Source organism: Somniosus microcephalus, chromosome 12 (assembly GCF_052327205.1).
Source record: "Somniosus microcephalus isolate GS21.2 chromosome 12, FLI_Smic_1.0, whole genome shotgun sequence".
Lineage (NCBI taxonomy): Eukaryota > Metazoa > Chordata > Chondrichthyes > Squaliformes > Somniosidae > Somniosus > Somniosus microcephalus.
In genome coordinates this window covers 72247370-72260617 of record NC_140998.1, presented here as the reverse complement: position 1 = coordinate 72260617, position 13248 = coordinate 72247370, and the positions used below count along the sequence as shown (strand labels likewise).

Below are 13248 nucleotides of genomic sequence, written 5' to 3'. Positions count from 1 at the left end.
GGAACTATCGGATTGTCGTTAAAAACCCATCTGGTTCACTAATGTCCTTTAGGGAAGGAAATCTGCCGTCCTTACCTGGTCTGGCCTATATGTGACTCCAGACCCACAGCACTGTGGTTGACTCTTAACTGCCCATTGAAATGGCCTAGCTAGCAAGCCACTCAGTTGTAAACTGCTATGAAGCACAATAATGAGAATGAAACCGGACAAACCACCCGGCATCAACCTATGCACCAGCTACGGACACGGCAACAGCACACCCAGCCCAGTCGACCCTGCAAAGTCCTCCTCACAAGTCCCTCATCTGGGGACTTGTGCCGAAATTGGGAGAGACGTCCCAAGACTAGTCAAGCAACAGCCTAAGATAGTCATACTCACAGAAACACACCTTTCAGCCAATGTCCCAAACTCCTCCATCACCATCCCTGGGTATGTCCTGTCCCACCGGCAAGCATGGGCAAGGAAACCTCCTGCTGATTACCACCTACCGCCCTCCCTCAGCTGATGAATCAGTACTCCGCCATGTTGAACACCACTTGGAAGAAGCAGTGAGAGTAACAAGGGCACAGAATGTACTCTGGGTGGGGGACTTCAATGTCCATTACCAAGAGTGGCTCGGTAGCACCACTAGGGACCGAGCTGGCTGAGTCCTGAAGGACTTGGATGCCAGTCTGGGCCTGTGACAGGTGGTGAGAGAACCAACACGAGGGGAAAAACCTACTTGACCTCGTCCTCACCAATCTACCTGTCGCAGATGCATCTGTCCATGACCAAATTCGTAGCAGTGACCACCGCACAGTCATTGTGGAGACGAAGTCCCGTCTTCACACTGAGGACACCCTCCATTGTGTTGTGTGGCACTACCACCGTGCTAAATGGGATCGATTCAGAACAGATCAAGCAACTCACAACTGGGCATCCATGAGGTGCTGTGGGCTATCAGCAGCAGCAGAATTGTATTCCACCACAATCAGTAACCTCATGGCCTGGCATATCCCTCACTCTACCATTACCATCAAGCCAGGGGACCAACCCTGGTTCAATAAGGAGTGTAGAAGAGCATGCCAGGAGCTGCAACACAGGATTACATGCATGCTAAAAAGCAGAAGCAGCATGCTGTAGACCGGGCTAAGCGATCCCACAATCAGCGGATCAGATCAAAGCTCTGCAGTCCTGCCACATCCAGTCATGAATGGTGGTGGACCATTAAACAACTAATGGGAGGAGGCTCTATGAATATTCCCATCCTCAATTATGGTGGAGCCCAGCACGTGAGTGCAAAAGACAAGGCTGAAGCATTTTCAACCATATTCAGCCAGAGGTGCCGAGTGGATGATCCATATCGGCCTACTCCTGAGATCCCCACCATCACAGAAGCCAGTCTTCAGCCAATTCGATTCACTCCACGTAATATGAAGAAACGACTGAGCGCACTGGGTACAGCAAAGGCTGTGGGCCCCGACAACATCCCAGCTATTGTGCTGAAGACTTGTGCTCCAGGACTAGCTGCGCCTCTAGCCAAGCTGTTCCAGTACAGCTATAACACTGGCATCTATCCGACAATGTGGAAAATTGCCCAGGTATGTCCTGTCCACAAAAAGCAGGACAAATCCAATCCGGCCAATTACCACCCCATCAGTCTACTCTTAATCATCAGCAAAGTGATGGAACGTCTCATCAACAGTGCTGTCAAGGGGCACTTACTCACCAATAACCTGTTCACTGATGCCCAGTTTGGGTTCCGCCAAGACCACTCGGCTCCCGACCTCTTTACAGCCTTGGTCCAAACATGGACAAAGGTGCTGAATTGCAGAGGTGAGGTGAGAGTGACTGCCCTAGACATCAAGGCAGCATTTGACCGAGTGTGGCATCAAGGAGCCCTAGTAAAACAAGTCAATGGGAATCGGGGGTGGGGGGTGGGGGAAGCTCTCCACTGGCTGGAGTCATACCTCGCACAAAGGAAGATGGTTGTGGTGGTTGAAGGTCAATCATCACAGACCCAGGACATCACTGCAGGAGTTCCTCAGGGCTGTGTCCTAGGCCCAACCATCTTCAGCTGCTTCATCAATGAGCTTTCCTCCAACATAAGGTCAGAAATGTGGATGTTCGTTGATGACTGCACAGTGTTCAGTGCCATTCACAACTCCTCAGATAATGAGGCAGTCCATGCCCGCATGCAACAAGACCTGGACGACTTTTAGGCTTGGGCTGATAAGTAGCAGGCAACATTCACGCCACAGAAGTGCCAGGCAATGACAATCTCCATTCACTCCCTCCACCACCGGCGTACCGTGGCTGCTGTGTGTACCATCTACAAGATGCACTGCAGCATCTCGCTAAGATTTCTTCAGCAGCACCTCCCAAACCCACAACCTCTTCCACCTAGAAGGACAAGGGCAGCAAAGCGCATGGGAACACCACCACCTCCAAGATCCCCTCCAAGTCATACACCACCCTGACTTAGAAGTATATTCCCGATCCTTCATCATCACCGGGTCAAAATCCTGGAACTCCCTACCTAACAGCACTGTGGGAGTATCTTCACCACACGGACTGCAGCGGTTCAAGAAGGCGGCTCACCACCACCTTCTCAAGGTCAATTACGGATGGGCAATAAATGCTGGCCTTGCCAGCGACGCCCACATCCATAAACGAATTAAAAAAACTCCCTCCCTAAAGCTCTCTGTATCTTTTTCCTCCTTTAAGACACTCTTTAAAACCTACTTGTTTGGCCAAGCTTTTGGTCATCTGCCTGAATTTCTCCTTATGTGGCTCAGTGTCAAATTTTGTTTTATAACGCTCCCGTTACTATGTTAAAGGCGCTATATAAATATATTGGCCCAGAACTTGGTGTCGGGGGCTTGCCGCGCGTGCAAGCCCCCGATCTGCACTCACCCTGCGCGCTGACATCTGAAGCCCGGGCCTGCTTGCATTTCCTGTGACAGGCCCGGTTCAGATGTCAGCGCGCAGTGCTTACCTGATCCAGCGGCGTAGTTAGTGCGATGTGCCGGCTGGGATCAGGTGAGCACTGTACAACCAATCGGGAGGGGAAGGTTCATTCATGAGTTTGAGAGTAAGAACTGTCAAACTCATGAAAACTACGGGGGCCCAAAACATTATTTAAACTTTAAATAAAAATTTAAAAAACATCCCAATCATTAAATTAAGTATAAATAAGTTTTAAAAAATAAATTAAACAATAATTTTTTTTTTGAAAAAATAAATTTTTAATAAAAAGGGTCTAAAACTAAACTTACCTTATTGTAGATTCTTTAAAATAATAAATCTGTGGGAAAAAAAATTCTAAATTACACTAAAACACCACTTACCTGTAAAAATAAATACTTACGTGTGCTTTTTACAAGCGTAAAGACCAGAGGCCTCTAGACATGCGCAAATCCCCCAAAACAGAGGAAATCCAAGACGCACGCGCTGCCCCCTACAGCGCACGCGCTAGCCTCTTCAACTCTTGGGTTGGAGGAGAGGAAATGCCGGTTTTCAGCGCATGCGCTGTGCATGCTGAAAACCGGCATTTCCTCCGGCCAGACGCGTGAGTACCGAGTGGGATGGAGAATTAAAGTGGCAAGCTTGGGGTCAGGCTTGCAGACTGAACGGAGGTGTTCAGAAAAGTGATCACCCAATATGCGTTTGGTCTCCCCAGTGTAGAGGACGCTGCATTGTGAGCAGCGAATACAGTATACTAAGTTGCAAGAAGTACAAGTACTTCGCTGTTTCACCTGGAAGGAGTGTTTGGGGCTCTGGATGTTGGGAAGGGATGAGGTAAAAGCGTAGATGATGGAAGAGTGGACCAGGGTGTCACAAAGGGCGGTGGTATCGCGCTGGAGGTGGTGGAAATGGCAGAGGATGGTCCGTTGAAAGTGGAGACTAATGGGGTGGAAGGCGAGGACAAGGGGGGCTTATCATGATTTTTGGGAAGGAGGCGAAGAGATGAGGGCCAAAGTGCAGGAAATAGGGTGGACACGGTTGAGGGCCCGGTTAACAACGGTGGAGGGAATCCTCGGCTGAAAAAAATTGAAGACATTTCGGAAGAACTGGTCTGGAAACTGGCATCGTCGGAACAGATGCGACAGAGATGGAGAAACTGGGAGAATGGAATGGAGTCCTTACACGAAGCAGGGTGGGAGGAAGTATAATCAAGGTAGCTGTGGGAGTCGGTGGACTTGTACTGGACATTGCTGGACAGCCTATCCGCAGAAATGGAGATAGAGAAGTCGAGGAACGGAAAGGTAGAATTGGAGATGGACCATGTGAATGTAAGGGAGGGGTGGAAGTTAGCAGCATAGTTGATGACATTTTCCAGATCAGGACGAGAGCAGGAAGCGGTACGAACACAGTCATCAATGTACCGGAAAAAGTAGTCAGGGAATGGACCTGAATAGGACTGGAACTGGTTGGATTTTGCCAATGGGGAGCTTTTGGAGGCGGGACTCCCACTTGTCGGGTTTTAGTCCCGCCTCCATCAACTTCTGGCCAACCCATGCTATTTTCCCTTGATTGACCTTGTTAAGCCCACCCAGCGGGCTTAGTGGGCCAATTAAGGGAAAGCCGGTTACAGAGAATGTCAACGTATGACGTTTCATCTGTCAAAAATGTTTGACAGATGACTTCTCATCGTTTGACAGCTCTGTGAAGCTGTCAAACACTGACATTCTCTGTAGTTTGATGAGTTCCTGAATTCAAGACTCATCAAACCTCTTTATTTAGCAGAAATGAGATGGTTGCTGCATTGGAGAATGCAACAGCCATCTGTCATCTCTGCCGTCGAGGTGCGAGACTCTCCGCATACCCAACTCTTCAAGCCTGCAGGAAGAAACAAAGGTAAGTAAACTTTTACTAACACTTTCCACTTACCTCAAATACTCACCTCTCCACACTTGCACCCATCACTTACCTTCACAGCGCACATTTGCACCCCGCAGACCCACTGCTCACCTCAATGACCCTGGTGGGGCTCGCAGCCTTCGGGAAGCCCGCACTTGTGTGGGTAAAATGGGGATAATCCTCTTATCTGCCTGTTAACAGGTAGTTAACTGGTAGATAAGTGGCACTGATCCCCTTCCCACCTCCAAGGAGACGGGACCCTGTGCGGGTTGGCTACCTGCCTCCTGGCAAGATGGCACGGGGGCGGGTTGGGCACCCGCCCCCAGATTCTGCCATTTTCCCGGCAGTCCTGCCTCCATACCCGCCTCCCCAGGGCTGGCAAGATCACGCCCAAAGAATTCCTCAGATCTGTGTGGAAGGAGGGCAAATCGCATAGTCTGCTTCCATTAGCTGCCTATGGAATGCGTGGAGATTGACCCACTTCCCTTACTAAAGGAAGCTATTGAAGCGGAAAATGCAGAATGAAGTTCTATTTTGGAATATGTATCTAAATGGTTATTGGCATAGTTGCTACATATTTAATAGGATGAAGGTATTTTAAAAATCTCAAATACAATGAAGTATAAAGATAGGTGGGGATTAACGATCTGTAATATTTTGTGTCCAATGTATCTGTAGATTCACCTTTGTGGGTGCTAATTGATTAAATGTTCACCAGTCTTACTGCACACACAATTGATCAATATTGTCTCAGCTTACACTGCCGGTCCCTATCTCATCCCTAGGAACACCTCTACCTCCTGTTCCATGCCCAACCAAAGCCTTCTACTGACTCACATCCGTCACTTTGTAGTTCCCAGTTCCAAGTTGACATCAAATCGCCTGTATTCTACCTCTACTTCAACTTGAGCCTTGCAAGCCACTTTATCTTCTCTCCAGCTGCCAACTCACCCAACTGTTCTGTGCACTGACCCACATAGCAGCTTCGCTCCCCAACTCCATTGTCCGTTCTCCCTTCTGACTGCTGCATTCCCCACTCCACTCTAGCACCTGTGTCCAGATTACCTACGAATCATGCTGGAGAAGATATACTAGTATCTATAAGAGAAATGCAAAAAGTAATTTATGATGATGCCCTGCTATTGTCATTAGACCAAATCAAATCAAATCAAATCAACTTTTATTGTCATTGTTAGTGCACAAGTGCAGTACAACAAAATGTAGGCTTGCGGCTCCCGAGAGTGTACATTTGGATTAAGACATTTAAACATTCAACATACATTTGGCTTGTAGTATATTAACATAAATATGACCATAATAAAGTGCATTGGCAGATGTGCAGGCTTTAGAGTTTATTTGTGGAGTTCAGTAGGATGACAGCCCTGGGAAAGAAGCTGTTCCTATATCTGGTCGTACGGGTGCGAATGCATCTGTAGCGTCTCCCAGATGGTAGGAGGGCGAACAGACTGTGGCTGGGGTGGGTCGGGTCTTTGATGATGGACTGTGACCTCCGTAGACAGCGTTACTGGTATATGTGCTCTATGGTCTTTACCATACATTAATATTTGAAGTTGAGAATAACTGTATATTAATCAGTAAGACCGCAGGAGAAGAGCTCATCATAGGCAGGCACTTAAATTACACATTCACATATAAAGTTAGATTTTTCACCGATTCACAGTCGATGGAAGGAAAACCTAGCCCTATAATGAGTTATATATGTAGCATTTTTATAGAATGAAAGCGCCATTTATAATCTTCCTGAGACATTTGTCCTAAGATTTTGTTGAATCGAATTTATATTTTCTACAAGTGATAAGTGCGTGTATTTCAGCTTTACAATCTATTATGACTAATAACAATGTTCTTTATTAACCGTTTTAAGTGTGCTAGTTGGTACATCAGGAATGCGATTAATTTTAATTGACAAATCCTTTTGTGGTCATACTGTCTAATCTAAGCTGAGGATGACTTTAAATTTGTATAGTAATTGAAACAGTTCATGAAGGATGATTATTATGTCTCATTATTCGTGAGCATTTAAGACTGATTAACCATGTCAAGTCAAAGGATTCGAGGCATTGGAGCTGTACTCGCAGCTCAGATGTACAAATTACACCAATCAGTGCTGCACAGTTGGGAAACATGAGCAATCAGGACATTAATCAAAGACAAAAGAGATAAATTGATTTTCACTCTGCTGTTTAAACAATTGCTAGTTTATATTGTATCTGCAGAGCATTACATTCATCTGAAATGGTGCTAAATGACTATATATAGCATAAACAATACATTCAGGATTAAATATTCCCCATTGGCTATAAATGGGGGAATGCTATGTGAAGCTTTTTTAAAAAAAAAACCTTTGCTCCTTCTCTCCTGAAGGCAGTAACTCACGTTGTTGAATATTTTGCAATCATGAAATAGCTTATTTTAATTTAGTTGCCTTTTGGTTAATAATGTAATTGAGTCATATTTCATTTTCTTTCAATCAAAATAATACTGGACACATAGTCATTTGAGGTTGAAATGGAATTTGAGAGGTTACAGTAAACGTTTTTCACATTCTTGCCTTTGCTCCTTTTCTTTTTGTCTACATATGAGTTGTTGCTAAAACCTGCAAAGAAACATGACTGTGGATCATCAAAAGGCAGAGCTAGTAGAAGCTGTTACTGTGCATGTCATTTGTTAAATGATAAGGCAACGAAGATAGTGCAGTGACCATAATACATCTATGGAAATTACATTGGTAGGGGCATGTATGTCTCAGATTAGATTTCTAAGAATGATGCTAAAGGCCTGAATTAATTTTAAGAGGCCAACCACGATATAATGAATGGATGATGTGAATAGATGGACTTGTATGACAAAACAGCAATCCAGATCAATGGGAATAAACTATAGAAGTGAAACCCTCACAGGTAGACATTAGCCAAGAGGGAAGAAGAGGAGCATTGCAGGCGAAGAGCGTCATTTTGTGCTGTTCATTTGGACCATTATTGAATTTGCCTTTGGTCCTTCAATTATATTGCCCTCATAATAGTGTCATAATGAAATATTTTGGCTATTATCCATCTCCTTTACTTACACAGTGATCAATACAATAGAGCTTCTTTCAGGGCTTACTAATAATGAATAATAAATTTATTCATCATACCACTGTTCAATACATAGATCTAAAACAGGAGTTCATTATTGTATTTAAAATAGCGAAGTGGAAAAAACATTGTGCAGTAGTGCTTTCTGCCACTGGCTATCTCTAACATCCATTGTAACCTTATAATTACTATGTATATTAGTAAAAAGTTCCTAACTGGTGAAGGAATATAGCCCTATTTGTATCAATGAAAGTAATATTTGCACCAGATGCTAATACAAAATTCCTTGCTATGGTGAAAGAGCTAAGGCTATTGTCAGTGGTCAGCAGAGTATATAAATAGGTCTGCATCAGGTTGGGACAGCAGCTGAAGAAACCAATATTACAGTATTTCCATTTTCATCTCGCCAACGATAGTGGAAATAAGTACATGTAAATGTTGGGCTTATCTCTGATCCAGCAGTGAATCTCCCAAAATCAGGTTTTCGCTTTAGACTCATTGCTAGAATTTGCTCTAAGAAAGGAGACAATTTTGGCTAATTGTTATGTTGCCAGTTTGTTACAATATTAGTTTATAGTAAATCAAAATCCACTTTAATATTCTTTTTCTTTTTTCAGATAGCAGAAATTTATCTCCAAGAAGATGACTGTATTCTTTTATTATGATGCTAAATGCTATCTGCAGCCAAATACCGTCCATGGTGTTGCCAGTTTGCAATGCCGGTAAATAATCTGAGGGTGTTGCCTGTATTTGTCAAATAACAAATCTGATTTTTTTCACAAACTCATTTTTCATACAGTTCAGGCACCAGTCCATAATCAGTGATGCAATAAGTAGCACATTTTAAAATGCTCTTTTTATGTCTTTAATGTTGTTTTTGCCAAGTTGCACTGTCCACCCATCCTTCTCTGATGTGCGATTCTTTTTCCAGTTTAACTTTTTTTAAATTACCATATGGTTTACAGAGCCTATGTATTAAAGAATTTGAATCGTGAAAAAGCGAGCTAAAAGCCTTTAGTATATGGGATGCAATTTTGAGAGTACAGGAAACTTTCTGGTATCCGGCACGGACGGGACCGACCTGGTGCCGGTCCATTAACAATGCCGGATAACCGAACGCTATAGTTAAAACATACGGAGATCAGAGCTCCGTCTAAAGCAACAAACCCACAGCTTCAAAACAATCGGCACAACTTGCAAGCATCTCTGTAGCTTAGCAACAGCTTCAGCTACACGCTTGCACAGCCACAAATGAGTAAAAAAAAGTAACTAAAAGTAAAAAAAGTTATCTGAACCGACTCCTGAATTTTGCCGGTGGATAGAGTGTTCCGGTTATTTAGTGGCCGGTTAATCGAAAGTTTCCTGTAGTAGATAACAAGCAGGTCATACTTTCTTATCTCTTTCCTGTGCTTAGCATCTGAGTGCATAATCTAGGCTGACACTTCACTGTAGTACTGAGGTAGTGCTGCATTGCCAGAGGTGCCGTCTTTCGAAGGAAATGTTAACTACCTGTTCAAGTCTACATAAAAGATTCCATGGCACTATTTGAAGAAGAGCAGGGGAGTTCTCCCCATGTCCTGACAAATATTCCTCTCCTGCCAGCACCACCATGGTTATATAATGAATTCGCTTTGTGGAACCTTGCAGTCTGCAAGTTGGGTGTGCACTTACCTACATAACAACAATTACTGCACTTCAAAATTAACTCTTTGGACGTTTGAGATGTCGTGAGAATGTGGTAGGGTGCTACATAAACCTAGTTTTCTCTCTAACTCATGCTTGTACTCTATTGCCCTTGATTATGCATGTTCTCTCTCAGTCTATCGCTCTCTCTTTCTTTGTTGCTCTCTCTTCCCCCCTCCCCTCTTTCTCTTCCCCCTCTCTTCCCCCCCCCCCCCTTCATGAAGGGTATGGTAGCATAGTGGTTATGCTACTTGGTTAGTAATCCAGAGGCCTGGACTAATGATCTGGAGACATGATTTCAAATCCTACCGCTGCAGCTGGGGAATTTAAATTCAGTTAATTTAATAAATCTGGAATAAAAAGCTAGTAATGGTGACCATGAAACTACCGTATTGTCGTAAAAACCCATCTAGTTCACTAATGATCTTTAGGGAGGGAAATCTCCCAGTCCTTACCTGGTCTATATGTGACTCCAGACCCTCCTTACCTGCCCTCTGAAATGGCCTAGCAAGCCACTCACTGGTACCAAACCACTACAAAGAAGTATCACTACAAAGAAGTCAGCGACAAGGCCAGCACCCCATGAACACATTTTTTTTAAAAGCTAAAGGTAACTAGCAAGGAAAGTGGAATTGTAGGAATTAAAGTAGCATGTCCTGCCAAACTGTTTTCTTGGAAGCACATGTAGTTTTGCAAAGTTAATAAATTTAAGAGAACAAAACTATACATGAATTTAATCTGTGTAAAGTACATATGCATGTGTGCACTGAAAAGCATCATTAACCTATTATTATTAAGTTACCAAGTAGAATTTGTTGGCATGAGTTTATTTTTGATATGTTTGTGACAAGTAACACCAGGGTTAAAGAACTTCACCCTTAAATAAACAGATAACCGAGCTCTGCAGTTTGTTCAGGCTGAAAAAAAGTACTATGAAGCAGCTTTGATCAATCTCACTGCAATGAAGGAGGAATCAAGTAAGTCTTTTATTTTGCCCTTATCTTGTGCAGGACATTCTGAATTTATAACTTCTATTCTGGAAAAGATGCATTTTTGTTACATCAGTGTATTTTAATCTTTAGTTTGAAATGAAATTCTAGTGTTACTCGGTTGTGATATTTTTATTATTTGAGTATTTCGTAATTTATAACTGGTGTAGTTTTATATTTCATCACCTTTTTAATGATCATTCCACCTAGATTTCCAACAATGGCTTGAAGTGAACATTTATTACCTGTGATGCGAACGTTAATTGCGATTAATTGAAAATTAGCTAACCATTTATGGTTAGGTTTTCTGTGTCTCTGATTCTCTCCTGGTAACCTGAGAAACTTTGCATAGATTAACTACTTTCAAAATAGAGTTTTCCATTGTGAAATGTTGACATACAGATTTTCCATTATAATAGTCTGACAAAGGGAAAAAAGTTAACGTATGCATGCAGTGCACACAGCAAGCAAACTTTTACTTCACTAGTTCAGCTCCCATGACATTGCACAAGGGAATCGAGACATTGGACTCCACAGGTCAAGCGGGTTTAGCGAGTAATTGGGCCAGGTTGAGTAAGAACTGTTATGCTGGAGGGTAGAAGAAGCTATAGGGTGAAACTGAATAGCGTGGAGGAAGAAAAATGGGGTTGAGAGAGAGAGATAGAAGATGGATTGAACAGAGGGGATAGGTAGAGTTGGGTTAGAGACCTGGGTGGAAAGGTAGAACAAGTTAAAGGTCAGGAGGGAAAGATAAAACGGAGTTAAAGGTTGCAAGGAGCTGAAGGGGAAGGTAGAACATTGTAAATGGTTAGAAGAGAGTTTGAGGTGGGGTGGGGGGGGGTTTGGGGAGAGAATTGAAGGCTACCGGCTGGTATTAGAGTGGGGCAGGAGCTTGGTGGAAGTGGCTATACTGCTCAGACCAGTGAGTTCAGAGGGGAAGGGGAGGGAGCAGATCAGAGAATTGAATATGTGCCTCAAAGATGGTGTGGGAGATGGGGGTTTTGATTCATGGGACACTGGCACTGGGGAAAGAGGGAACAGTTTCGTTGGGGCGGGCTCCACTTAAACCAGGCTGGGACCAGTGTCCTGTCAAATCGAATAACTAGGTCTGTAGAAAAGTGGAGTGGTGGGGTTCAGGTGAGGGGAAATTTATAAATCTGAAGTGAAAAGTCAAGACCATAGAGCAATGTGGTGATTTAGGTAAAGATAAGCAGTGTAACAGGAAGGGACAGAGTTTAATCATAATCGTGAATAAGGTCAAATCGGGGAAAAGTTCAAATTAAAGGCACTGCATCTGAATGCACGAAGCATTTGTAACAAGATAGACAAATTAATGGCACAAATAGAGATAAATGGGTTTGACCTAATAGCCATTACAGAGACATGGTTGCATGGTGACCAAGGTTGGAACCTAAATATTCCAGGGTACTTAACGTTTCGAAAAGACAGACAAAATGGAAATGGGGAGTAGCCCTGATAATAAAGGATGACATAAGGTTAGTAGTGAGGAAGGATCTTGGCTCACAAGATCAGGAAGTAGAATCAGTATGGGTGGAGATGAAAAATAACAAGGGCAAAAACGCTGGTGAAATTAGTTTATAGGCCCCCTAACGATAACTATGCTGTTGGACAGAGTATGAAATAAAAAAATAACAGGCACTTGTAACAAAGGTAATGCAATAATCGTGGGGGACTTTAATCTTCATATAGACTGGACAAATCAAATTGGCAAAAATAGTTTAGAGGACAAGTTCATGGAATGAATTCCAGACAGTTTCCTGGAACAATACGCCGTGGAACCAACCAGGGAAGAGGCTATTAATATGTCAGGGTTAATTAGTAATCTCATCCTAAGGGATCCTCTAGGAAAGAGTGATCGAAATATGATAGAATTTCACATTGAGTTCGAGAGTGACGTACTTAAATCTGAAACAAGTGTATCCAAAGTCTCTCCACCGTCATCCAGCTGGGTGGGACTGCACTTGCCTGGTTCCATTCTTATCTGTCTAATTGTAACCAGAGAATCACCTTCTCTTCCCGCTCCCGTATCATTACCTCTGGTGTCCCCAAGGATCTATCCTTGGCCCCCTCCTATTTCTCATCTACATGTTGCCCCTTGGCGACATCATCCGAAAACACAGTGTCAGTTTCCACATGTACGCTGACGACACCCAGCTCTACCTTACTACTTCTCTCGACCCCTCCACTGTGTCTAAATTGTCAGACTGCTTGTACGACATACAGTTCTGGATAAGCAAACATTTTCTCCAATTACATTTTGGGAAAACCGAAGCCATTGTTTTTGGTCCCCGCCACAAACTCCGTTCCCTAGCCACTGACTCCATCCCTCTCCCTAACATCTGTCTGAGGCTGAACCGCACTGTTCGCAACCTTGGTGTCATATTTGACCCTGAAATGAGCTTCCGACCACATATCCACAGCATAACAAAGACCTCCTACTTCCACCTCCGTAACATCGCCCATCTCCGTCCTTGCCTCAGTTCATCCGCTGCTGAAACCCTCATTCATGCCTTTGTTACCTCTAGACTTGACTATTCCAATGCACTCCTGGCTGGCCTCCTGATGCGCCATCAATTACTCAAAAGACTGAGGTTAAGCGAGTAACAACCAGGCTT

At 43.6% G+C, this 13248-nt stretch overlaps 1 protein-coding gene across 1 annotated transcript in view; it reads left to right on the top strand.

Moving 5' to 3' along the window:
• The window catches only part of LOC147109291 (uncharacterized), an 88891-nt gene that overhangs the window by 28629 nt on the left and 47014 nt on the right, over positions 1 to 13248 (top strand). The window contains exons 3-4 of the mRNA XM_086003102.1: positions 8558 to 8588; positions 10514 to 10600. Of these exons, the coding sequence (XP_085859228.1) occupies positions 8558 to 8588; positions 10514 to 10600 (118 nt within the window). The remainder of the gene's footprint in view (positions 1 to 8557; positions 8589 to 10513; positions 10601 to 13248) is intronic.